The 26849-nt window shown below is 43.8% G+C and overlaps 2 protein-coding genes across 8 annotated transcripts in view; one reads left to right on the top strand and one right to left on the bottom strand.

Annotated features, from left to right (window-relative positions):
• HAUS2 (HAUS augmin like complex subunit 2) overlaps window positions 1-20686 on the bottom strand; it is a 22085-nt gene extending 1399 nt beyond the window's left edge. Inside the window, exons 1-6 of one of the 6 annotated variants that reach the window (XM_002717766.6) lie at window positions 20516-20649; window positions 8847-8939; window positions 8106-8175; window positions 6225-6357; window positions 3198-3306; window positions 313-462 (exon numbers count right to left, since the gene is read on the bottom strand). In XM_002717766.6, coding sequence (XP_002717812.2) covers window positions 313-462; window positions 3198-3306; window positions 6225-6357; window positions 8106-8175; window positions 8847-8939; window positions 20516-20608 — 648 coding nt within the window. In that variant the 5' untranslated portion in view covers window positions 20609-20649. Of the gene's footprint in view, window positions 1-4; window positions 463-3197; window positions 3307-6224; window positions 6358-8105; window positions 8176-8846; window positions 8940-10764; window positions 10931-20515 lie in introns of those variants that run through there. The other 5 variants (XM_089310152.1, XM_051822049.2, XM_089310153.1 and 2 more) reach the window with 5 other exon arrangements.
• Window positions 20652-26849, top strand: LRRC57 (leucine rich repeat containing 57). 2 transcript variants are annotated; one of them, XM_008269126.5, is made up of 6 exons: window positions 20652-20785; window positions 21057-21165; window positions 21272-21410; window positions 21947-22215; window positions 25027-25212; window positions 25932-26849. In XM_008269126.5, exons 1-6 carry the CDS (start codon window positions 20679-20681, stop codon window positions 25971-25973), a joined length of 852 nt encoding a protein of 283 aa, XP_008267348.2. In that variant the 5' UTR covers window positions 20652-20678; the 3' UTR covers window positions 25974-26849. The 2 variants fall into 2 exon arrangements, with proteins under 2 accessions (XP_008267348.2, XP_008267349.1); XM_008269127.4 differs by having other exon boundaries at window positions 20681-20949.

Here is a 26849-nt window from a genome sequence, read left to right as displayed (position 1 = left end):
TTCCTTTTTTTAAAAAATATTTATTTATTTGAAAGGCATAGTTAACAAAGAGAGAGGCAGAGAGAGAGAGTCTTCCACCTGCTGGTTCACTCCCCAAATGGCTGCAACGGCTGGAACTGGGCTGATCTGAAACCAGGAACCAGGAGCTTCTTTCGGGTCTTCTATGTGGGAGCAGGGGTCCAAGAACTTGTGCTATCTTCTACTGCTTTCCCAGGCCATAGCCGAGAGCTAGATTGGAACAGCAGCAGCTGGGGCTCGAACTGGCACCCATAAGGGATGCACTGCAGGTGGCAGCTTTACCCGCTAGGCCACAGCACCAGCCCCATGAAGATGATTTTCTTCAGCTAATATTTTGGGAATACAAGAAGAAACTTCCTTTTGTTGTTCTCTCCATTTGAGTATATTCTCTGCCAGTTCTTCTGTCTCAGTCACCAAAATATCCATCTTTGCTAAAGCCTTGCTCTGTAACATTTGAAAAAAAGGGAAAATGGAGAGATTACATCTGTCATTTATTATATCTCAAATGGTTATGATACCAAAAGCTAACACCTGAGCTTTATCCCGCTTCATAATGCAAAAAATCCTTAAAACTGTGTTCTCCCACTTCTTACAGTATCTACCTTCTCTGTTAGTTCATCTTTGCTTTGCCTTCAATTATCCCCTCAGTATAGATAATTCTCATTGTTACCAAATCTAACCCACTACCTAAAAGCCAGTCCCACATTTAAGGCCTTTGGCAATCTCCATTTAAATGGACAATCAATATAGCAAACTCAATCTAACTGCAGTTCAACAATGATCGATTATTTACTACAGAAGCAAGATTTGTCAAAAAACAAATTCTTCGAGCTGGCATTGTGAAGCAGTGAGTTAAGACACAGCCGCCAATGCTGGCATTTTGTGCAAGCACCAGTCTAAATCCCTGCTGTTCCATTTCCAATCCTGCTCCCTGCTAATGTGCCTGGGAAAGCAGTGAAAGATGGCCCAAATCCTTGGGCCCTTTCCACCCACATGGAAGACATAGATGGAGTTTCGGGCTCCTGGTTTTGGCTTGGCCCAATTCAGACCGTTGCAGCTATTTGAGAGAACTGGTGGATGGAAGATCTGTCTCTCCCTCTCACTGTAATTCTGCCTTTCAAATAAATAAATGAATCTTAAAAAACAAAACTCTTAATTTCTTTAACCCATTCTTGATCCTACTCACCCTCAGTAGGCTAGAAACTTCACTACTTTGTTTATGTCCCTTGTCCAAATAGTAGTCAAGTTCTAAAATCTCAAGTTCCAAAATCTCAACAATTAAATCTACCTAATACTTTGGATTCTTATGCTTCAAATCTTTTATCTGAATGACTTTATTTATTTATTTGAAAGTCAGAGTTACACAGAGAGAAGAGGGGCAGAGAGACAGAGGTCTTCCATCCATTGGTTCATTCCCCAACTGGCCGCAACGGCGGAGCAAGGCTCATCACACTACTCCGTATTTGCCCATGATTAAGATACAGTCCTCATCAAGTTACTCCTCTGCTCTTACAATAAAAAAGACCAACCATTCAGTGACTCCCAAGTACTCAGACAGTAATGTCCAGAGGTTTTTAGTCTGTTTTTTTTTTTTTTTTAAGATTTTGTTTTTTTATTTGAGAGGTAGAGTTAGAGAGAGACAGACAGACAGACAGACAGACAGACAGAGAGGTCTTCCATCCACTGGTTCACTCCCCAGATGGCTACAATGGCTGGAGCTGAGCTAATCCAAAGCCAGGAGCCAGGAGCTTCTTCCAGGTCTCCCAAGCAGGTGCAGGGAAGTACTTGGGCCATCCTCTACTGCGTTCCCAGGCCATAGCAGAGAGCTGGATTGGAAGTGGAGCAGCCAGGACTTGAACTGGTGCCCAAATGGGATGCCAGCACTGCACGTAGCAGCCTACCTGATATGCCACAGTGCTGGCCCTCCCCCTCAACACCTTTAGACATTAGCCAAAGTGGGGTAACATGTGTCTTCCAAACTACCTGTGCTCCTTGACTTTCGTGTTGATTGTAGGCAAATAAGCTTTTTGATGCATACACAAATTTCACTGATTATTTAAGGTTTAGCTCACTAGTAACTCCTGCATAAAACTTTATTGACATCTTTCTACCTCACATCCTACTCTCTGTCCCCTTAAACTGGAAGTCACCCCTCCCTTCTCTGTGTTCAACAGATAGGATCTCCTTATAACTCTATGTGGAACTTATGAGGCAAATATAATCCTAAAAATGTGTATCCTAAGGCTGTATCACCAAACTTTGAGAATCTAAAGACAGGACTGGTCATATATGTCCACCTTTCACAGTTTATTGTACAAGCATAGCTCTTGCACAATGAAGGTAATGTTAATGTCAAAATAAAAGAATTAATATGACTTCCAAAGTAAAATGATATAACAATGATGTGAAAAAGAAAATATTTCTTAATTTCAAAAATACTTAGCTCACAGGCTGGTGCTGTGGCACAGCAGGTTAAAGCCCCAGCCTGTAGAGCTAGCATCGCATATGGGAGCCAGTTCGAGTCCCAGCTGCCCCACTTCTGATCCAGCTCCCTTCTAAGGCAACTGAGAAAGCAGCAGAGGATGTCCCAAGTCCTTGGATCCCTGCACCCACGTGGCAGACCCGGAAGAAGCTCCTGGCTTCAGGTCGGCTCAGATGAGGCTGTTGTGGCCATTGAGGAGTGCACTAGTGGATGGAAGATCTTGCTCTTTCTGTCTCTCTCTCTCTCTCTCTGTAACTGTCTTTCAAATAAAGAAATAAATCTTAAAAAAAAAAATCTTAGTTCATAAAATTAGCTATCAAAAGTTAAATAAGGGGACCAGCATTATGGCATAGCAGGTAAAGCCACTACCTGTAATGCCTGCATCCCATATGGGGACCAGTTCATGGTCGGCTGCTCCACTTCTAGTCCAGCTCCCTGCTGATGCATCTGAGAAGGCAGCAGAGGACAGCCCAAGTGCTTGGGCCCCTGCCACCCACGTAAAAGAACTAGAAGAAGGTTTTGGCCTGGCCCAGCACTGGCATTGTGGCCACCTGGGGAATGAACCAGCAGATACCTCTCTCTCTCTAGCTCTGACTTTCAAGAAAATAAATCAAATAAAAAAAAAAAGTTAAATAATGAAATCACATATTTGAGATTTCAGTATAAAAGAACTAAAGACAGCTGTGTTAATACTCACCATTTTCTTTAGATTTGCATCTAAATGAGGAATATTTCTAATTGTTTCAAGATGAGTTTCTAGTTTCTCAATGAAAGTCACAGCCAACTCCAGCAAATGTACCATGTATCTGAAAGAGGAGGAAAAAATCAATTATTTTTTAGTTTAATTGTTTTGTGTTTTCTTTCTTTTTCTTAAATTAGGCCTCAGAGATAAGAATTTCCATCATCCTAACAACCCAATAACCTTCCTGCATTTATGGAAATAGCAGGGATTTTTTTAAAAAGTCCTTTCACTTTAAAAAAAAATGATTTATTTATTTGAAGGCAGAATTACAGAGAGAAAGATCTTTTATCTGCTGATTTACTCCCCAAAATGCCTGCAACAGCCAGGGCTGGGCCAGGCCAAAGCCAGGAGACTGGAACTTCATTTGGGTCTCCCACGTGGGTGCAGAGATCCAGGCACTGGGGCCATCTTCTGCTGCTTTCCCAGATGCATTAATAGGGAGCTGCATTGGAAGGGAAGTAGCCAGGACTCCAACCAGTGCTCATATGTGATGCTGGCATAAAGAGGGCAGCTTAGTCCACTATGCTACAATGCTGTTCACATCCACTTTAAGAAGACTTGTTGGGGCTGGCGCTATGGTATAGTAGGTTAAACCTCCACCTGCAGCACTGGCATCCCATATGGACCTCATTTCCAGTCTTGGCTGCTCTACTTCCTATCCAGCTCCCAGCTAATGGCCTGGCAAAGTAGTGGAAAGTGGCCCAAGTGTTTGGGTCCCTGAACCCACATGGGAGACTCAGAAGGAGCTCCTAACTCCTGAGGGGTTTGCACTGGCCCACCTCTGGATGCTGCGGCCATTTGGGGAGTGAACAAGGGGATAGAACACCTCTCTCTCTCTGCATCTCCCTCTATCTGTAATTCTGCCTCTCAAATAAATAAATCTTAAAAAAAAAAAAAAATTCATCACCCACATTGAGAAACAGAAAGAGGCAACACCAATCATATCTGAGCCCACCTAATGTTACACAAGCCACAATGGTAATAATTTTCTCATTTAAGAAAAAGTATTTCAAGACCAGCATTATGGTGTAGCAGGTTGAGGTGCTGCTTGGGATGCCAGGATTCCCTATCAGAGTGCTGGTTTGAGTCCCAGCTGCTCCTCTTCAAATCCTATTCCCCGCTAAGGCACCTGAGAAAGCAACAGAGGATGGTCCAAGTACCTAGGCCCCTCCCACCGGTTGTAGACCAAAAAGAATCCCAGGCTCCTGACTTCGGTCTGGCCCAGCCCCAGCCACTGGGGCCATCTGGGGAGTGAACCAGCAGATGGAAGATCTCTTTCTCTGTCACTGTGCCTTTCAAATAAATAAATAATTAAATCTTCATTTAAAAAAAGATATTTCCAGCCAGCGCTGCGGCTCACTAGGCTAATCCTCCGTCTTGTGGCGCCGGCACACCGGGTTCTAGTCCCGGTTGCCCCTCTTCCAGGCCAGCTCTCTGCTGTGGCCAGGGAGTGCAGTGGAGGATGACCCAAGTACTTGGGCCCTGCACCCACATGGGAGACCAGGATAAGTACCTGGCTCCTGCCATCAGATCAGCGCACCGGCCGCGGCGGCCATTGGAGGGTGAACCAACAGCAAAAGGAAGACCTTTCTCTCTGTCTCTCTCTCTCACTGTCCACTCTGCCTGTCAAAAAAAAAAAAAAAAAGATATTTCCCCATTCTTTGTCAATGTATTAATTCTCAGTGAAGAAAATAAATATCTCATTGAAATATTCTATACATAAAGCTACACTTCTGCATTTGCAAAATGCTTTCAAATCATTACTCAGTCTTTAATGTAGTATATTTACATTAATGGTAGTATACTGAATATAGCCACAAGAATGGGGTTATTATACTATTTTATTACAAAATAAAAAGTTTGGCACTTAAGATACTGATTTGCTTAGGGTCAGCTAACAAAGTAGTGGTGGAGAAAGTCAATAATCAGATGTCTAAATATTTCTTTTTCATTATTTATTATTAACAGTTTGCTATATTTTCAATTTGATACTTGCAATACTTCAATGAGGAAGACAGCAATAAAAATGATCCCAATTAGGTGCTGATGTTGTGACATAGCAGGTAAAGGTGCCACCTGCAACACTGGCATCCAATATGGATGCTGGAAGTAGAACAGGCAGGACTTGAACTGGTGTCCATATGAGATGCCAGCACTGCAGGCAGCGGCTTTACCCGCTACACCACAGTGCTGACCCCTGCTCCACTTTCAATCTAGCTCCCTGCTAATGGCCTGGGAAAAGCAGCAGAAGATGGCCCAAGCATTTGGGTCCCTGCCACCCATGTGGAAGACCCCAATGAAGCTCTTGGCTCCTGCCTTTGGCCTGGTTCAGGCCCAGCCATTGTGGCCATCTGAAAAGTAAACCAGGAGATGAAGATCTTTCTCGCTGTTTTTCCCTCTCTTTCTGTAACTATGACTTTCCAAATAATTAAATCTTAAAAGAAAAAAAATCCCCATTCCATAGATTGCGAAACTAAGGCAAAAATTTAAATAACTTGCCCAATTCTTTGAGACATATAAACAGTAGAGATGAGACTAGAATACTAGAATTCAGGTTTGTTTGTTTTTTTTAAATCTCTTAGTTGCTTTCACTTGTCCCTGGTAAATACTTCCACTAGAAATACACACACAAACACACACAAACTATGAGTACCATTAATTCAACAAATTTACTTCACAGAAAAGTCTATGCATATAAAAAAGCACTGCTATCTATCTTTCTACATATTATGAATCTAATTACTTTCACCAAACTCTTTACTTGGAATTTCCAAAATACAATGGCAAAATAAAGTCCTTTCTTTTCATCATGGCTATAATTCCTTAAAAACAAAGGATGTTCCTTCTGTTTTAATAGCATTTATGTTAACAACAATAATAACAAATACATGTCAAGAACTATGCTTCAAACTAACTGTTAATCTAAACAAAGACTACCCTCAGAAAACCTGACAACTGTTACTTTCTACTTTTCAGTCTAACCTGTGATAAACAGCTTCAAGAGGTAAGTTTTCCTGGCACATGGGTTTCAACAGTCTTTGTCTGAGAGACCTCTTCTCTTTGAGCACTGCTTCCAAATGATTATTCATGCTTTGCAGAGTATGACACTTCTGAGCTACACAAATCAGAAAAAGTAATTATAGTTAGTAATAGAACAAGTAAGTTTAGGATCATTAATTTCTTCTTCGAGCTGACATTACCAATGACAAAAATTAATCCTACAGGGTGGGCATTTAGTCTAGCAGTTAACAGGAGTGTACCATAATTCAATGCCTGAGTTCAAAGAGCTTCACTCTTCACTCCAACTTCTTGCTAAAGAAGACCGTAGGAGGCAGCAGTGATAGCTCAAATAACTGGGATCCCACCACCCATGTGGGAGACCTGGACTGAGTTCCCAGCCCCAGTTCTGGCCAGTCTGGTCCCAGCCATTATGGGCATTTCGAAAGGAAATCAGTGGATGGGAGTTCTGTCTGTCCATCCTTCTGTCTCTATGCCTCTCAAATTTGAAAAGAAAGAAAAAAAAATCCTATCATTTCCCTCCTAAATCTTTCTCTTTTGCTATCTTTGATACCAAAACTAATTTCATTTTCATCTACTTTCTCATATTTTTCCTACTGGCAACCACATCCAGTGCTAGATTTTTTTCATGTTTTTCAACTCTACCTCTTATTCAGTTTCTATAGCCATAGCCATTTTCTTCATATAAAGTCTCTTTCCCTATCTCTGTCTCTAATATCTTACATGGGGGCATCATAAAACAGTCATCTTAAAAGCTATTTCTGGGGCTGGCGCTGTGGTGCAGCAGGTTAACGCCCTGGCCTGAAGCGCTGGTTCAGTCCTGGCTGCTCCTCTTCTGATCCAGCTCTCTGCTATGGCCTGGAAATGCAGTGGAACATGGCCCAAGTTCTTAGGTCGCTGCACCTGCGTGGGAGACCCAGAAGAAGCTCCTGGTTCCTGGCTTCACATCAGCTCAGCTCTGGCCATAGCAGCCATTTGGGGAGTAAACCAGTGGATGGAAGATCTTTCTCTGTTTTTCCCTCTCACTGTCTGTAACTCTCTGCCTCTCAAATAAATAAAATCTTTAAAAATAAATAAAAATGAAATTTCATTATATTAAAAAAATTTAACATAACACTACCAATACAGCACATATTTAAATATCACCAAGTGTGCCAATAACATCCTTTATAGCAAAATGAATTTTTTTTATCAAATAGTCAAGTCCAAGATCATACAGTTCGCATGTCCCTTTAGTCTCCTTTAGTCTGAAAATTTCCTAGCCTTTGTCTCTCAAGTTTTTTTGCCTTTGAGGAGGCAGCTTGGTTACTCTCTTATGCTATCTGCAGTATCAAGCCAACAGTACTTTGAAATGAGCATAAAAATAGATGATTTTGGGGCCAGCACTGTGGTACAGAGGGTTAAAGCCCCAGCCTGCAGCGCTGGCATCCCATATGGATGCTGGTTCAAGTCCTAGTTGCTCCACTTCTGATCCAGCTCCCTGGTAACGCACCTGGGCAGCTAGCAGAAAATGGCTCAGATCCTTGGGCCCCTGCACCCCTGTGGGAGATCCAGAAGAAGCTGCTGATTCCTGGTCTCGGATCAGCCCATCTCCAGCCACTTCAGCCATTTGGGGAGTGAATCAGTGGATGGAAGACCTCTCTCTCTCTGTGTGTGTCTCTACCTCTCTGTAACTCTGTCTTTCAAATAAATGAAATACATTTTTAAAATAGATGAATTTGTTATATTTGGGGGCAATATTTGGAAGCACTATAGTTTATCATAATTTTGCTACCTTGTGTTCCTTTACACAATCTAAGAAAATGTTGAAATTCTAATGATTACCCTCTTAACCAAAGTACTTACCCAAATATAAGGGATGGACAATATCTGCTGTATCTTTTTCTAGTTTTAGGAGTTCTATTTCCAGGTTTTTCTGCATTTGGAACAAAATTAACATTAGCTCACTCAGAAAATATCCTGAAGTTAAAGGCTTCAATTCTGACAAACGTAGACAGTTTTGAACATGCTAGAAGGAGAATATTCCTTATGTGAGATGCAAGGAAGATTTGTTCTAAGAGGCTTTTTATTTTGGTATTCTTGTCCTGCTGCTGCTATTACTACTACAAGCAAACACCTATCCACGTATATGCTACACACTGTTCTAAGTGCAAGAAATATGCTGTTTGAATCAATTTTGTCTTTTTTTAAAAAAGATTTTATTTATTGATTTGAAAGTCAGAAATACAGAGAGAAAAGGGGGGAGAGAAAGACAGAGAGTAATCTTCTATCCATTGGTTCACTCCTCAAATGGCTGCAATGGCCAGGGCTGGGCTAGGCCGAAGCCAGGTGTCAGGAGCTTTTTCCAAGTCTCCCATATAGGTGCAGGGCCCAAATACTTGGGCTATCCTTACTGCTTTCCCAGGTGCATTAACAGGGAGCTGGATCAAAAGTGGAGCAGCCACTTTGGGGATGCCAGCGTATGGGATGCCAGCACTGCAGACAGAGGCTGAAACTTCTACATCACAGAGCTGGCTCCTGAGCCAATTAAGTTTTTTTTTTCCCCCTATATCAGAAGTATAAAGTGAAAAGTTCAACACAATTTACCTGGGAGATTTCAGCTTGAATATTTGTGATCTGTTGTAGTCTAGAGAAGTTCACAAAGCAAGGGTCTGTTTTCTTAGATATACTTAAGATCTCCTATTGGCAAATGAACAGGAAAAGCAACAGTAAGTCACAAAAGTTTCTGTGTACATTGCAATAGCATGCCCATGGGTCTAACTATAAGAATATACTAAGCCCAGCATGAAGTACAGAATAAAACAGAAGTAACGTGTATTTCTTGTTTTTGTGACTTTACTGAATATCCCAAATCCCTTACCCAAATATTTAAAAAGCAAAGAGAAACAAAGAAGACAACCACTAGAACTACTTCTTCAGGCACCTACACAATAGATTTGCACTACTGATAGCTGCTCAAAGGATTCTAAGGCTGAGATTCTTGGAGAATCACCTCTACCATTCCAAATGATGTAGCTCTAGTCTCTCAGACTTTCCTGGGGCTAAAATCTCATTCCCTCCTATGGAATTACTTACTTGAGTAACTAAACGATCTTGACTGGTTACAAGTCATTCATATTGTCTCTGTGCACAATCCTGTTCTCTTAAAGGAATGTTTGGGGCAAAGGAACATTATGGTACAGTGCCTTAAGCTGCCAACTGTAACGTCAGTGTCCCATATGGGTGCTGCTTTTGAGTCCTGCTTGCTAATGTGCCTGGGAGGGCAGCAGCAGATGGCCCGAGTGCTTGGGCCCCTGCCACCCTTGTGGGAGACCGAGATGGAGTTCTAGGTTCTTGGCTTCAGACTGGCTCAGCCCTGGCCATTGCAGCCATCTGGGGAATGAACCAGCAGATGGAAGATCTGTTCCTCTGTCTCTCTGTTCCTCTCTGTAACTTTCCTTTCAACTAAATAAAATCTTAAAAAGAAAAGGAATGTTTGTGACTAGGCATAATTATTTTTCTAAAAAGGCTACCACCTCTTTTTTATCCTTTTAATCTTTTTTTTTTTTTTTTTAAGATTTATTTATTTGAGAGGCAGAGTTACAGAGAGGGAGAGACACAGAGAGCAGTCTTCCACTTGGCTGGTTCACTCCCCAAATGGCCACAACGGTCAGAGGTGGGCCGATCTGAAGCCAGGAGCCAAGAGCTTCTTCCGGGTCTCCAACACAGGTGCAGGCACCATCTTCCACTGCATTCCCAGGCCATAGCAGAGAGTTGGATCAGAAAAGGAGCAGCCAGGACTAGAACCAGCACTCGTATGGGATGTCAGCGCCACAGGCAGAGGATTAACAACCTACTGCGCCACAGCACCGGCCCCTCCCATTCTTATTTTTAACTAAGATCTATTGTCAATTAACAGCACGGGCACCCCCTTTGATTCTATCAGTCTGTTATATCACCCTCTTAAGTTGCAGTTTATCTCCTAATACAAATACTCTTATTCACTCTTGACATCATTCTTAATTTCCTGTATCCTCTTTTTTTCCAGAATCTTAACACAAGAATTTTAGAGATCATACAGGCTAGGGATTGAGAAACTACAGCCCATGAACAAAATGTAACCCATTGCCTGTCTCTGAACAGCCCATAAGCTAAAAGTATTTTTCATATTTTCAAAGGAGTTTTATGAAAGAAAAATCTTATTTTGTAATACATTAAAATTACATGAAATTCCAATTTCATGATCTAGAAATGAAGATATATTTGAGTAACTTCTTGTATTTATTTACATACTCTCCCTGACTACTTTTACACTACAACTGCCAAGTTGAATAACTGCAACCACAAAGTCTCAAACATTTATTCTTTGGCCCTCTATGGTAAAAGTTTACTGACCTACAATAATCAGTTCTACAAACATTTACTGAGTGAGGCAATGGAAGATACAAGGATGAGTGAAAGAAGTTCACTGCATTCAAGAAGTTCATGATGGATTAGGGGGTAAGGATATCTTATTAAATTTTACCTGAGAGGCAGAGAGACAGAGTTCCCATCTGTTGCTTCACTCCACAAATGCCCACAATGACTGGGAATGGCCAAGGTTGAAACTAGGAGCCAGAAATGCAACCCAGGTCTTCCACACAGGTGGCAAGAACTTAATTACCTGAGCCATCACTACTGCCTCCCATAGTCTACATTAAAAGGAAACTGAAGTCAGGAGCTTGAACCAGAAAACAAACCCAGATTCTCCCATGTGGAACATGGGCATCTTACCCACAAGGCTAAATACTTGTTCCAGGAAAAGTATTTTAGATAGGAAGAACAGAACACTGGGACCTGCGCTGTGGTATAGCAGGTTAAGCCTCTGCCTGCAGTGCTGACATCCCATATGGACACCAGTTCGAGTCCAGGCTGTTCCACTTCCAAGCCAGCTCCCTGCTAATGCACCAGGGAAAGCAATGGGAGATGGTCTAAATGCTTAGGTCCCTACAACCACGTGGGAGACCAGGAAGTTGTTCCTGGCTCCTGGCTTTGGCCGGGCCAAGCCCTGTTGCAGCCTTCTGAGGAGTGAACCAGAGGACAGAGATCTCTCTCTCTCTCTCTCTCTCTCTCTCTCTCCTTCTCTCTGTATCTCTTGCTTTCATATAAATTTTAAAAAATAAATCTTAAAAAAAAATTACACAAAATTTCAAATGCTCATTGGGGCCAGCACTGTGGCATAGCAAGCTGAGTCTCTGTTCACGGCACCAGCATCCCAAATGGGTGATGGTTCGTGTCCTGGCTACTCCTCTTCCAATCCAGATCTCTGCTTATGGCCTGGGAAAGCAGAAGATGGCCTGAGTATTTGGGCCCCTGCACTCCCGTGGGAGACCTGGAAGAAGCTCCTGGCTCCTGGCCACGAATCAACCCAGCTCTGGCCTTTGAGGCCATCTGGGGAATGAACCAGTGGATGGATGACCTTTCTGTCTCTCCCTCTCTCTGTAACTCTACCTCTCAAATAAATAAATTCTTTTTAAAAATGCTCATTAACTGTCAGTATTAATATATATGTGAGAAGAGGAGGATGAAGCTGGAAACAGTTTCTTAACAGTCATAAAAGATCTTGAATGCTATACCAAATGAACAAAAATTAATGTTTTCCATTTCCAGTGAAAAAATAACAGATCAAATATAATACACATTTTAGCAATCCAACTGGAATAGAATGAAAAATAAAACTAATGGAGAGCCAGGAATTAGTGAGGAAGGAATGGTGAGTGACTATCTAATGAGTATGGGGTTTCCATGTTAGGTGATACACATCTTTTGAAAATAGTTGTGGGGCTGGTGTCATGGGGTAGCAGGTTAAGCTGCTGCCTGTGACACCAGCATCCCATATGGGTGCCAGTTCGAGTCCCAGCTGCTCCACTTCTGATCCAGCTCCCTGCTAATGATCTGGGAAAGCAGTGGAAAATGCCCCAAGTGCTTGGGCCCCTGCACCCATGTGGGATACCTGGAAGAAGCTCCTGGCTCCTGGCTTTAGCCTTACCCAGCCCTGATCATTATGGCCCTCTGGGGAGTGAACCAGCAGATGGAAGATTTCTCTTAATCTCTACCTCTAACTCTTTCAGATAAATATTTTTTAAAAAATTAAAAAATAGTTGCACAGTACTGAGTATAATTTAATGTGACTGAATTATATAAAGATGGTTAAAATGATAAATTTTGTGTTATGCATATTTTACCACATAACTATGCATATATTTTAAAAACCAGTAGAAAGATTGGTAGCTAAGTATTTAAATTGGTTGCTGCTTGAGTATTATAGGTGAGAAGGTAAGAAGGTGGACTAACCGCACAGCAGACTCATGGAATGATAATCACTTTAAATATCACTCTGACCTCAGAATCAGTCCTTAGGCACTCTCTCCTGGCTAAGAAGTCCACAAGAGCATTTCAGGCATGGAAAACCAAGACACTGTGGCAAAAATGTCCTACATGAAGGACCTCAGTGGAAAGAAGTCGTCATCAAAGGAGGTACTTTTCTCTCAACGGAGGAGAGAACTTCCACTTTGCTTATGGCCTTGTCTAAATACTGATGGAGTTTGTGGATTCAAAAGGCTTCCACAGCCTAGGCAGCTCATGTTAAGAGCCTCCGGTGATCACTGATGTCATACATATGAGTGCTAATTGTTAAATTAATAAGAGTCACTGTGCATTAAGTTCCCATGCAGGATCTCTGTCCTCAAAGAGTCATATTATAATTATGTCTACATGCTCGCAAAAGATGTATCATCCTTGGGTGCTTCTTTAAAGTTAATTAAGTTTTCTAAAAAAAAAAAGTTAACTTCAAGTTGCAATGACTCTGAACAGCCCTCCTCTCAACTGTTGAGGAACAGTTTTTTTTCTTTTTTCTGTGCAAACTTTTGAACTCTTTACTAGTATAGCGTTGGTCTTTTGTGTATAAAGTTCTTCGAAAATGGAGAAAGGGATTGGGAATAGGAGAGGGAGGAAGAGGGATGGGGGAGAGTGTGGGGGGGCGGGTATGGTGGGAAGAATCACTATATTCCTTTTTTTATAGAAAGCTTTTATTTAATAAATATAAATTTCATAAGTACTACTTTTGGATTATAGTGGTTTACCCTCCCATACCCGCCCTCACACCCCCAAACTGTCCCACCTCCTACTAACTCTCCCATCCCATTCTTCATTAAGATTCATTTTTAATTATCTTTATATACAGAAGATCAACTCTATACTAGGTAAAGATTTCAACACTTTTTACTCAAAGTATAAAGTATTGTTTGAAGACTAGTTTTATCGTTAATTCTCATAGTACAACACATTAAGGACAGAGGTCCTACATGGGGAGCAAGTGCACAGTGACTCCTGTTGTTGATTTAACAATTGACACTCTTATTTATGATGTCAGTGATCACCCAAGGTTCTTGTCATGAGGTACCAAGGTATTGGAAGCCTCTTGAGTCCACAAACTCTGACATTATTTAGATAGGGCCATGAGCAAAGTGGAAGTTCTCTCCTCTCTTCAGAGAAAGGTAACTCCCTTTTTTTTTCTTTTTCTTTTTTTTTTTTGACAGCAGAGTGGACAGTGAGAGAGAAAGACAGAGAGAAAGGTCTTCCTTTGCCATTGGTTCACCCTCCAATGGCCGCCGCGGCTGGCGCACTGCGCTGATCCGATGGCAGGAGCCAGGTACTTATCCTGGTCTCCAATGGGGTGCAGGGCCCAAGCACTTGGGCCATCCTCCACTGCACTCCCTGGCCACAGCAGAGAGCTGGCCTGGAAGAGGGGCAACCGGGACAGAATCCGGTGCCCCGACCGGGACTAGAACCCAGTGTGCCGGCGCCGCTAGGCGGAGGATTAGTCTAGTGAGCTGTGGCGCCGGCCTGTTACCTCCTTCTTTGATGGCCCCTTCTGTCCACCGGGATCTCACTCACAAAGATCTTTCATTTAGGTCATTTTTTGCCACAGTGTCTTGGCTTTCCATGCCCGAAATGCTCTCATGGGCTTTTTAGCCAGATCTGAATGCCTTAAGAGCTGATACTGAGGTCAGAGTGCTGTTTAGGGCATTTGTCATTCTGTGAGTCTGCTGTGTGGCCCACTTCGCATGTTGGATCTTTTATTTATTTATTTTTTTAAGATTTTATTTATTTGACAGGTAGAGTTACAGACAGTGAAAGAGAAACAGAGAGAAATGTCTTCCTTCTGCTGGTTCACTCCCCAGATGGCCACAACGGCCAGCGTTGCACTGATCCAAAACCAGGAGCCAGGTGCTTCTTCCTGGTCTCCCACATGGGTACAGGGGCCCAAGCACTTGGGCCATCCTCCACTGCCTTCCCGGGCCACAGCAGAGAGCTGGACTGGGAGAGGAGCAACTGGGACTAGAACCTGGCGCCCATATGGAATGCCGGCGCTGCAGGCAGAGGATTAGCCAAGTGAGCCACGGCATCGGCCCCTCCTTTTTAATTATTATTATTAGCAGACACTTGGTCTTTATGTGATCCCTTTGACACTTAATTCTATCTTTATGATCAGTTAGAAACTTAAACTTATCACTTTAACTAGTAAGATGGCATTGGTAATTGCCAACTTAATGGGATTTGGAGTCCCATGGCAAGTTTTTAGCTTTACCCTTAGGGCTAAGTCCGAGGGAACGTCTGCCAAACTGTACATCTCCTCCCTCTCTTATTCTCACTCTTCTTTTTAACAGGAATTAATTTTCATTTTTTAAAATTTTATTTATTTTTTATTTTTTGACAGGCAGAGTGGACAGTGAGAGAGAGACAGAGAGAAAGGTCTTCTTTTGCCGTTGGTTCACCCTCCAATAGCCGCGGCGGCCGGCGCGCTGCAGCCGGTGCACCGCGCTGATCCGATGGCAGGAGCCAGGTACTTATCCTGGTCTCCAATGGGGTGCAGGGCCCAAGCACTTGGGCCATCCTCCACTGCACTCCCAGGCCACAGCAGAGAGCTGGCCTGGAAGAGGGGCAACCGGGACAGAATCCGACACCCAGACCGGGACTAGAACTGGGTGTGCCAGCGCCACAAGGCGGAGGATTAGCCTAGTGAGCTGCAGCACCACCTAGGAATTAATTTTCAATTGGATTTAAGCACCTAAGAATAATTCTGTGTTAAGAGTTTAACCAATGGTATTAATTAGAAAAAGAAAATACTAAAAAGAATACAATGGTAAGCTATCCCTTGACAGTCAGGACAAGGGCTGATCAAGTCATTGCTTCTCATAGTGTCAGTTTCACTTCTACAGGTTTCCTTGTAGGTGCTCAGTTATTTGTCACAGACCAGGGAGAACATATATTTGTCCCTTTGGGACTTGCTTATTTCACTCAGCATGATGTTTTCCAGATTCTTCCATTTTGTTGCAAATGACCGGATTTCATTTTTTTTTTACCACTGTGTAGTATTCCATAGAGTACATATCCCATAATTTCTTTATCCAGTCTTCTGTTGCAGGCATTTAGGTTGACTCCATTTCTTAGCCATAATGAGCTGAACTGCAAAAAACATTGAGGTGCAGATAGCTCTTTTATTTGCCTAATCACTATATTCCTAAAGTTGTACTTATCAATGCATGAAGTCTGTACTCTTTAAATAAAAGGTTTCTTTGGGGAAAACAAAAAAGAAGGTAGACTAAGTTAGCAATTAAAAAGTAAAAGAGGAGTGGTGGACATTGTGGTGTAGCGGGTCTGCTGCCTGGGATGCCCATATCCTATATTGGGGTGCTAGTCTGAGTTCCAGCTAATGCTCCCAGGATGAAGCAGACGATGGCTTAAGTATGTGAGTCCCTGCCACCCATGTGGGAGTCCCAGATGGAGTTCCTAGCTGCTGGCTTCAGCCTGGCCCACCCACAGTTGCTGCAGCCATTTGGGAAATAAACCTGTAGACAGAAGGCCTCTCTCTCCATCACTTTGCCTTTCAATAAAATAAATAAAAAAGTGTATATAAAAAAACAAAAAATGGCAAGTCCCGATTGATATGAAGAAGGAAGTTAAGTCAATACAAGGAATCTTCAAGTGACTAGACAGTTAAGCCATTAATTCTGGTTGTTAGCACAAGATACTTTACTGACGACAAAATTGAGAACTAGGAAAAATTAAGTATCAGCCCAAATTACTGCCAGCATGTGTTGGGATGGAAGTGAGAACAAAGCTAATGCACTGCCTGCCTGCCTGCCTTTTTAAAAAGATTTATTTAACTGAAAGGCAGAGTTACATAGAGGCAGAGGCAGACAGAGAGAGGTAAGAGAGATCTTCCATCCAATGGTTCACTCCTCAAATGGCTGCAACAGCCGCGGCTGAGCCAGACTGAAGCCAGGAGCCAGAGCATTATCCAGGTCTCCCACATGGGTGTGGGGGCCCAGGCACTTGGGCCATCTTCTGCCTTCCCAGGTTCATTAGCAGGGAGCTGAATCAGAAGTGGGGCAGCTGGGCCTCAAACCAGTGTCCATATGGGATGCCAGCTCTGCAGGCAGCGGCTTTACCAGCTATGCCACAGTGCCAGCCCCAGTGCACTGCCTTTCTATCGCCTAAGCTTGACTTTTATTTTTCCTTCTGTTCATTCTTAGGTAGAAGTTAAACGACGGAAAACATCTCCCTTATCACACTATAACACACTCTCTGGTTTATCTCCAATTTTATGCACACATACACTAATCTTAGCTGCACATGTGGCAAACTAGCAAACAGTTGGGTTCAATAAATGGATAATAATGCTTAGCTAAGATCAGGCAAAAGAAACAAGCAGGAAAATGAATGTTCAAGGAGATAATCAAAAAGGAGCAAAAAGAAGAAATGGCAAAATCCCCCTAGTCAATAAAAATTCTGCTTGAGGACTGCAATTAGTTCTACACTTCAAAAAGGGGGGAACGATAGGCGTTTGGCTCAGTGGTTAAGATACAGCTTAGGATGCCCACATCCAATGCAGAGTGCCTGGGTTGAAATCTCAGCTCTACTCCTGATTCTAGCTTCCTGCTATTGTGCAACCTGGGAGGCAGCACGTGAGTCCTTTCACCTGAACTGAGGTTCTGGCTCCTGGCTTCAGACTGACCCACCTCCTGCTGTTTCAAGCATTTGGGAAGTCAATCAGCAGGTAAGAGATCTCTGTTTCTCTACCTTTGAAATATTTTTTTTTTTTTAAAAAGGTGTATTTATTTATTTGAAAGGCAGAGTTACAGAAATGCAGAGGCAGAGAGAGGTCCTCCAACCACTGGTTCACTCCCCAAATGGCCAGGAGCTTCTTCTGGGTCTCCCGCACAGGTACAGGAGCCCAAGCACTCAGGTCATCTTCCACTGCTTTCTCAGGCCACAGCAGAGTTGGATGGGAAGTCGAGCAGCCGGCACTCGAACTGGTGCCCATATGGGCAGCTTTACCCACTACACCACAGCGCTGGCCCCAGGCCTTCACTTTTAAAAGCATCACTCTTGAGGCTGAAGCAGAGAGAAAGAAGCCTTCTATCCACTGATTCACTCCCTAAATGGCCGCAATGGCCAGGGCTGGGCCAGACCGAGGCCAGAAGCTTCATCTGGGTCTCTCATGAGAGTACAGGGGCCCAAAAACTTGGCCTTCTTCTACTGCTTTTCCCAGGCCATCATCAGGAAGCTGGATTGGAGAGGAGCAGCTGAGACTTGAACTGGTGCCCAAATGGGATGCTCCTGCTGCAGGTAGCAGCTTAACCCACTATGCCATATGAACTGTTAAAAGGAATCATATGACAAATCATTTAGAAATAATCAATGTAAATCTTTCTAAAAAATTGTTTCTCATATGTAAACTTTGTTTAAAGTAAGATCAACCAATCAATCTATAAATAGTTACTCCATTGGGAGTAGCTTTGCAGTAAGATCTTAAGAGGATCTCAAGGAGCTACGGAGTGACAGATCTTAACTGTAACTAAAACAGGTAACTGGGCCAGCATTGTGGCATTGTGGGTAAAACTGCTGCCCACGATGCTGGCATCCCATATGGGCACAGGTTTAAGTCCTGGCTGCTCCACTTCCAATCCAACTCCCTGCTAATGACCTGGGAAAAAGCAACAGAAGATGGCTCAAGTGCTTGGGTCCCTGTGTCCATGTCAGAGACCCAGATGAAGCTCCAGGCTCCTGGCTTCTGCTTGGCCCAGCTTAAGCCATTGCGGCCATTTGGGTAGTGAACCAGCAGATATAAGCTCTCTGTCTCTCATCCTCTCTCTGTAACTCTGCCTTTTAAATAAATAAACAAATATTTTTAAAAATTAAAAATAGGTAACTAATTAGTGTTACTTGGCAGTAGGAAGAAACCACCCCAAGCAGCCACTATCCTCGAAGGTAGCCCAGTCATCAGTACCTAAAAGTCTCTAAGGTGACTTACTCCTTTGCTTTAGGCAATTGTCTATCAACAACACTCTTTCGAGGGATACCAGGTCCCAAATGTGTCACAGTAAGTTTACCAGATTATTCTGTGACAGGAGAACCAGACAATACAAGCAAGAAGTACTAGGAAACTTGGTAGGAAGAAAACACAACAGTGAGATAGGATACAACAGGGGAGCGCTAATGTGGACTCCCCTGGGAAAGCTGGTTAACTAAGACCACCTGAAACCACCCCAACAAGACAGTGAGTCTTCAACAGCTTACAATCTTTCAAGACAGTACCAGACCATCTTATCACAGCAGATCTTAAGAGGTGATACAAGGCATCAGAAAAAGGAAATCTCTGGGACCTAACCTACCACACTAGTTGAATGACCTCAGACATTTCTTATCTTTTAGGTCTTAGTTTCTTTTAAGATTTATTTATTTTAAAAGTTAGAGATACAGGGGCTGGTGCTGTGGCACAGTAGGTTAACCCTCCTCCTGGGCGCCAGTTCTAGTAACAGCTGCTCCTTTTCCAATCCAGCTCTTTGCTATGGTCTGGGAAAACAGTGGAAGATGGCCCAAGTGCTTGGGCCGCTGTACCTGCGTGGGAGACCCGGAAGAAGATCCTGACTCCTGGCTTCAGACCAGTGCAGCTCCAGTTGCGGCCAACTGGGGAGTGAACCAGGGGATGGAAGACTTCTCTCTCAGTCTGCCTCTCCCTTCCCCCTCTTCCCCCTCTACCTGTAACTCTACCTCTCAAATAAATAAGTAAAATCTTAACCAAAAAAAAAAAGTTAGAGATACAGAGAGAGAGGGGATGACAGATCCTCTATCCGCTGGTTCACTCCCCAGATGGTCACAATAGCCAGGGCTGGACCAGGCCAGAGCCAGGAGCCAGGAGCTTCTTCCAGGTCTCCCATGTAGGTGACAGAAGCCCAAACCTTTGGGCCACCTTCCGATGCTTTTCCCAGGTCATTACCAGGGAGTTGGGTCAGAAGTGGAGCATCTGAGACATGAACCAGCATCCATACAGGATGCTGGCGTGGCAGGCAGCTTTACCCTAGGCCACATCACTGGTTCCACATATTAAGTTTCTTAGTTTAGAAATACCATAAGGTCTTAGAAAGTCTCTAGTGATACTTTGAAGTGTAAAAAGCTGTATGTTTTCCGTAAATCTCCCATTATACTTGTGCTAATTTCCGCAGCTGAGTTTACCTTCTAACTTTTCTCAATCTCCTTCCCAGCAGAATTCCTTAACTTCCTCTTCAAATCAAAATCCCCTTCCCCTAGTCTCGATGCCCGAGATCCCATCTTTCCCGACTCCTTCGGTCACTTCTGCCACTTGTATCCCGTTATTCCTGCCCATGGTCATTTTTGCCTTCTATGGGTTCTTCTCGTCCCAAACTGCCTTCCTTTGAGCTAATCTCTCTTCTCTTTCCCCAAAATTGAGCCCTCCTCCAGTCACGTTCCAAAGTCTTTTTCACCAAGATCTTGGGGAGGAAACGGGGGCTTTAAAAATACCAAAAAAGAGCTCTCCATGCACGTCGCGCCTGCAAAGCTGCCTCAGTGCTTGCCACAAGCGGCGCTGCTGGGGATGCTGGTCTCCACGACCTACCCGTATTCCCTGACGCCGCCTCACTACGCCCAAAGGCGCTGTCCCCGGATTAAATTTTTAAAAAAGGAGTGGGGCTTAACATTGTCCTATCTCATCTCCCACACAGCAGACTAGGATAACTCGCCTCTCAGTCTACTTGAAACACCACCTACCCAGAGCCCTGCTTTCGGGAAGAATCAAGGGCAGAGCAGCCCCGACTGTTAAGTTACGCGCCTTAACTTCAGCACAGCTCCCAGCCAGCACCCTCACCACCTCACAGCTGTATTGTCGCCACCGTGGGCACCCTCTTGATGACGCCGTCGCTGCCCCCACGTACCTCAGTGACCATCCCTGAAGCTAGGAAGTGGCCCAACAGTAGCCCAGCGGCGTTTGACTCCGGCGCCGGATCCCAGGGGTTGGCAGCAGCCATGGCTCCAACGCGCCTCCCGCGCCGGCGCTGAGAGAAAGCACTTCGTAGGGCGAACGCGCGGCGCCGCTCGATGACGTCACAGGGCGTTCCCGCCCGGGCGGAAGCCCCGGGAAAGCATCTTAGACAAGCTCGGGTCCCGGGTCTTCCCCTGCGGAGCAGTCCGGCTGCTGAGCTGAAGTAGGGGGCGAGTCCGGGGATCTCCGCTCCTCCAGAGGCTCCCAGAGGCGCCTGGCCTCCGCAGAGCTGCAAAAGCGGCAGGGCTTGGTGGTCGGGGTGTCTGTGCTTCCCTTTCTTCCTTGCCAGTCTTGGGCTGCCCCCCAGGATCCAGGGATCGGCAGGAGGTGACAGCTGGGGGCAGGAGACCCAAACGGGAGGCTGACAGGGTGGCTGTATGCATGGACATACAGCTAGTGATAGCTGGTTTCCCTCCTGCACTTCCCTCCTGCAGGGACCTGAGCCTCGGCGGCGCCAGAATGGGAAACAGTGGCCTCCGCGCTCATGTGGAAACAGCGCAGAAAACTGGTGTCTTTCAGCTTAAGGACCGCGGGCTGACCGAGGTGAGACGGGTTGGGACCCGACCAGGGAACCAAGAGGGAGAGGGACGGCTGGGGCGGCGAAGCTAATCGGTAAGGGATTCTCCACGCCGTGAACTCCTTTCTGCAGTTCCCCTCGGACTTGCAGAAGCTGACGAGCAATCTCAGGACCATCGACTTGTCCAACAACAAGATCGAGAGCCTGCCGCCTCTGCTGATGGGGAAGTTCACCCTGCTGAAGAGCCTCTCCCTGAACAACAACAAACTGAGTATGACTTCTGCACCTGGGACGCTTTCGCTAGTGATCAGCCTTCACCAAGGGCGGTTTTCTCTTACAAGCTGATTTTTGTTACGAAACCATTCAGGGGGCTTGAGATGCAGAATGCCAGAGCCCTTGAAGCTTTCTACCTCCTGTATTTACACCTACAAGCCTCCTTGGGGGGCGTAGTGATTGTTACGGGGTTAATTTGGACTTGAACGGGAAGAACATCTTTGGGATGTGATGTAAACAGAGCTGCCTAATTTGAAGGGGGGAGGGTTGGAATGGAAAGGATTTCTCACAAAATTGCTGTCAGCTTTTGCCAAGGCCCCTTTACAAAAGGAGCCCGTTAGACACCTAAATGCTCTCCTGCAGTTTGATTGCATCCTCACCTGAAGACTGTTGGTAAAATGCAATATCTGAAAATGGCACATGTGGGAGTTCTACGCCTCCTAACAAGAGGCAAAGCAGGCTGCCTTATCTCTATCCTTACAAATTCATCAGCTCAATCAGATTCAGGTCTTGAAAATTTTTTTTCTTTGCCAGCTGTTCTGCCTGATGAGTTATGCAATCTGAAAAAACTGGAGACGCTAAGCCTAAACAACAATCACCTGAAAGAGCTGCCCTCCACCTTTGGGCAACTCTCTGCCCTCAAGACCCTGAGCCTGTCCGGGAACCAGCTGGGAACACTACCACCCCAACTTTGTAGCCTTCGACACCTGGATGTAGTGGATCTCTCCAAGAACCAGATTCGGAGTATACCTGACATAGTGGGGGAACTGCAAGTCATCGAACTCAATCTCAACCAGAACCAGGTCTAGAGCTTAAGGCTTTTTTCTAGAGTATATACTTTGTGTTATGGTCCCTGATAGAGGCTAGCTGAGAGGTATATCCTATGGGCTGAACAAATTTCAAAGCCCAAAGGGCCATGGAGCTGGTTGGGACACTGAGTGTGTTCATTGTGTAGGCTGGTGTCAGGGGAGAGTGGAATGGGTAACAGAGAATTTCAAAAGTCAAATCACTGTCTCTCAAATCCTGGAGTTCTCTACATACGCCTGTGTCCATTGAGCAAGGAGTTGTATGAGGGATATATTGGGGGGATGAGGCTTAGGTCTTGAGAGTGGGAGATTAGTGGTTACTTGATGGTTTTTGTGTAACATTTGTTAAATGTGTCCTGTTTGTGCCAAGAAACTTAAATGATAGGCTTTCTGGAGGTAGCTCATTTCATTGTTAGACAGCTTTAGTTGTATTTGAATTGTTTCTATTACTTTGGAAACTTTTTGGCTGATACTTACCTGTCTGGAGAAACAATCCTTGATCTAGGCCTAAGGCACCAATGATGAGACAGTGAACACTGAGATTGTGGCCTTTAGTTTTTCTACCATCTGTGCTTCTAGTTATGCAGAGTCCACCAGTACTGTTATTACTGTTCTAGACTGCAGTGACTTTACGTGTGATTCAGTCTTTGAGGAGACTGGCTTCATCCTTCCCTTAAAGTCGATATTGAATGTTCTTAAGCATTTTTTGGGGAAAAAAAATCTTGAATCAGCTAAGTAACAAATATTAGGACTTAACTGCATATTCACCTTACTCACGCCTAATCAATGGTTCTTTTTTAAAAAAAAAAAAAAAAACTTTCTCCATAGGATTTTTTTTTTTTAAGATTTTTTATTTTTCATTTGAGAGGTAGAGTTACAGAGAGGGAGAGACAGAGAGGTCTTCCATCTGCTGGTTCACTCCCCAAATGGCAGCAATGGCCAGAGTTGGGCCAATCCGAAACCACAAGCCAGGAGCCTCCTCTGGGTCTCCCACGCTGGTGCAGGGGTCCAAGCACTTGGACCATCTTCTACTGCTTTTCCAGGCCATAGTAGATAGCTGGATGGGAAGAGGAGCAGCCGGGACAAGAACTGATGCCCATATGGAATGCTGGCAGAGCAGACGGAGGTTTAGCCCACTGCGCCACAGCACAGTTAATGGTCTGAGTCTAATGTGCATGAGAATAATGAGAGTTTGTTTAAAGAGATCATTGGGCCCTCATCCTGTCTTTGCCTTAGCAGGTCTGGGATGAAGACTGAGTATTTGCATTTCTAGCAAGTTCTCAGGTGATGGTCTGAGAGTCAATAGAACTTGGTAACTTGAAACAATTAAAGGGCAAAAGAGGTGCAAGAGTCAAAGACAATTTAGTTGGTTTTGAACTCAAGGACCTAAAAGAATGGAGGAGACTGAACATGCCCCAATTGAATATGATGAATCATACAGAATGGAAATGCTTTAGTGAAAGTTGAACACATAGGAATGGAGTAAAGATGAGTAGATGAGAATGTAGACCCAGATTTTGTGGTCATAACATAAATGATAGCTTCAAGAATGAATTAACTTTCCAGGAGAAAGTTTACAGAGAAGATCAAATGAAGTAGTAGGGATTGCTGCTTAAAGAGAAGCCAAATATCAAGAATAATTCAAAAGAAAGGAAGAAAACCAAGTACTTATACTAAGGGGGTTTCAAGGAAAGGATGAGTAATATACTCAAATGTAACAGGGAGTGATCCTTGACTTTGGCAGTGTAGTGGTCACCAGCTATAAAAACATTGGCAGTAACATATACCAAAGTGTGTATGGTGGTTAAATCTGGGTGAAGGGTTGCAAGTAGACTTTTCATTAACCTTGTGTGATTCTCAACATTTCCATAATGAACATACAGTGCTTTTATTGTCTGAAAATTTTGTTTCCACAAAGTAATTGGTGACCTTCAAAATGTTTTTAAATTCAGGGCCAGTGTTGTTGCATAGTAGGTTAAGTCTCTGCCTGCAATGCAGGCATCACATATGGGTGCCTGCTGGAGACCTAGCTGCTCCACTTTTTTTTTTTTTTTTTTTTTTAAGATTTATATATTTATCTGAAAGAGTTACACTGAGAGGAGAGGGAGGAGGAGGGAGGGAGGGAGAGAGAGAGGGAGGGAGGTCTTCCATCTGCTGATTCATTCCCCAATTGGCCACAACGGCTGGAGCTATGCCAATCTGAAGCCAGGAGCTTCTTCCGGGTCTCCCACGTGGGTACAGGGGCTCAAAGGACTTGGGCCATCTTCCACTGCTTTCCCAGGCCAAAGCATAGAGCTGGATAGGTAGTGGAGCAGCCGGGACTCAAACTGGTGCCCATATGGGATGCTGGCACTGCAGGTGGAAGTGTTACCTGCTATGCCATGGCGCCAGCCCCATGCTCCACTTCTAATCTGGCTCTCTGCTAATGGCCTAGGAAAGCAGCAACAGATGACCCAAGTGGTTGGGCCCCTGCACCCATGTGGGAGACCTGGAAGAAGCTCCTGGCTTTGGCCTGGCCCAGCCCCCGTCATTATAGCCATTTGGGGAGTGAAACAGTGGATTAAAGATCTGTTTCTCCTCTCTTTGTAACTCTGCCTTTCAAAAAATTTTAAAAACTGAACAAAAAAATTTTTAACTGGAGGAGTAATAACAGAAGCTATGCAACAGGCTTCTGTAGTGATTACAGTGAGAAAATGAAGGTAGTAAAAGAACTAGGACAAATAATCAAGATTTTGTTTTGTTTTAATGTGGTAGCCATTATGATGCTCATGCTTTTTCCTATTATTCTTTTGCGTTGATGTTCAACAGATATCTCAGATCTCGGTAAGGATATCTTGCTGTCCACGTCTCAAAGTTCTTCGCCTGGAAGAGAATTGCCTTGAGCTCAGCATGCTTCCACAAAGCATCCTCAGTGATTCCCAGATCTGTCTGCTTGCTGTGGAAGGCAATCTTTTTGAAATAAAGAAACTTCGAGAACTGGAAGGCTACGATAAGGTATATATTAGTATATTGCTGCCATTTCTTTTCTTTTCTTTTTAAAGATTTATTTATTGAGAGGCAGAGTTAGAGAGGGGGAGACAGAGAAGTCTTCCATCCACTGGTTCATTCCCCAAATGGCCACAACAGCTGGAGCTGGGCTTTCCGAAGCCAGGAGCTTCTTCTGGGCCTACCACATAGGTGCAGGGACCCAAGTACTTGGGCCATGTTCCACTGCTTTCCTAGGCCATTAGGAGAGAGCTGGATCAGAAGAGGAGCAGCCAGGACATGAACCAGCACTCATATGGGATGCTGGCATCACAGGCGGAAGCTTCACCTACTATGCCAGTGCCAGCCCCATTGCTTCCATTTCTAGTCACAACCCCAGAGAAAACAGTGGCAAAATAATCCACATGAATGTTAGAGCTCTTGGCATTGGATCTGTTTTCCCCTGTTTGGAAGGCAGACTCTAACCACCAGCCAAATGGTACTGTGCCAAGATGACTTTTTCTCTATAGATGACATATTGTAAAACATCTTTGTCTTTTGGTAGATTTCCTACTAAAACATAAAACACAATTTTAAAAACTGTGCTTTAAATTTGCATTTTGAATAGGTAGATTTTGTAGGAAATGAACCATATCCAATAAAAACCAAAATGAAACCTAAGTAACTAAAACTTAAGCTTGTATTTGCTCATGACAAAACACTATATAAATATTCTTTTCTGGTTTTAGTACATGGAGAGGTTCACAGCCACCAAGAAGAAGTTTGCATGATGTTCCCCAGGGCCATGGAAAAACCTTACAGGACACTGACATGGAACCTCTGTTGGAATCTGGCTGCATCAAAGGCCTCTGCTGTCGTCAAGGGTATCTGTCATAAGGAGATTACACTCCAGGAGATTATATTTCGCTCAATGATCTAGATCCTTTTCAAAGCTCACCTCAAGTAAGCTAAAAGAAAAGGAATGAGGAGACAGGAAGAGTCCTCCATTTTGTCCTGGATATCAAAACCATCAGTAGCTTGGCTGTATGAAACCAGTAGCTAGTTGCTATTTATACGGTGAGGGGGTGCTGCCTGGTAACAGAACAGCTCCTCACCACAGCTTAAATTTCAATGTGTGAGCTTTCATAAAGTCAGTTGCCATTCCATCTGTGTTAACACTTCATATTTTTGTGAAATTCAAGTAATTTTTGAGACTGTTATGGTTAATCTGGGAATTTATGATTTTGTTGTAGCCCATCCATTCAATTACCAGCTTTTATACCAGGAACTTAGGATGTACACAAATATGTGACTGTGTATTGATTAAAAGTGCGTTGTCAGAGAAGTTCAAACACAACACTAAGAGATGTTCCCTAAGGCTGCAGTAGCAAATTCTTTACTGCAGGTGCCTTATTGGCAGAGGGCTCAGAAGAGCCAAAAACCGTATATGCAACACTTGTAATATAACAGATTTTAATAATCAAGATTTCCGTGAAGCTTTGGTAGAAATAATGTCTTATTTCTGGTAATCTTTCCCCCTTTTTGTATTTATACCTCTACTAATTAAATTACCTATCAAAAACCCATTACTATAATATTTTAAAGCAAGCTATGTTATCAAGTGTATTCTCTGAGAGAATATACTAAAATAAAGAATTTTTAATGAA

Source organism: Oryctolagus cuniculus, chromosome 12, assembly GCF_051225735.1.
Source record: "Oryctolagus cuniculus isolate XC-2025 breed Fujian yellow rabbit chromosome 12, ASM5122573v1, whole genome shotgun sequence".
NCBI lineage: Eukaryota > Metazoa > Chordata > Mammalia > Lagomorpha > Leporidae > Oryctolagus > Oryctolagus cuniculus.
The sequence above is the reverse complement of the archived record's forward strand: the minus strand, read 5'-3'. Positions and strand labels throughout refer to the sequence as shown.

Excerpts from the sequence above, each read along its gene's own strand:
- LRRC57 (XM_008269126.5), top strand. The coding sequence starts at position 20,679 with ATGACGTCACAGGGCGTTCCCGCCCGGGCGGAAGCCCCGGGAAAGCAT. Across the intron at positions 21,411-21,946 it reads CCTGAACAACAACAAACTGA|CTGTTCTGCCTGATGAGTTA; the intron begins GTATGACTTCTG and ends TTTCTTTGCCAG. Across the intron at positions 22,216-25,026 it reads TCAATCTCAACCAGAACCAG|ATATCTCAGATCTCGGTAAG; the intron begins GTCTAGAGCTTA and ends GATGTTCAACAG.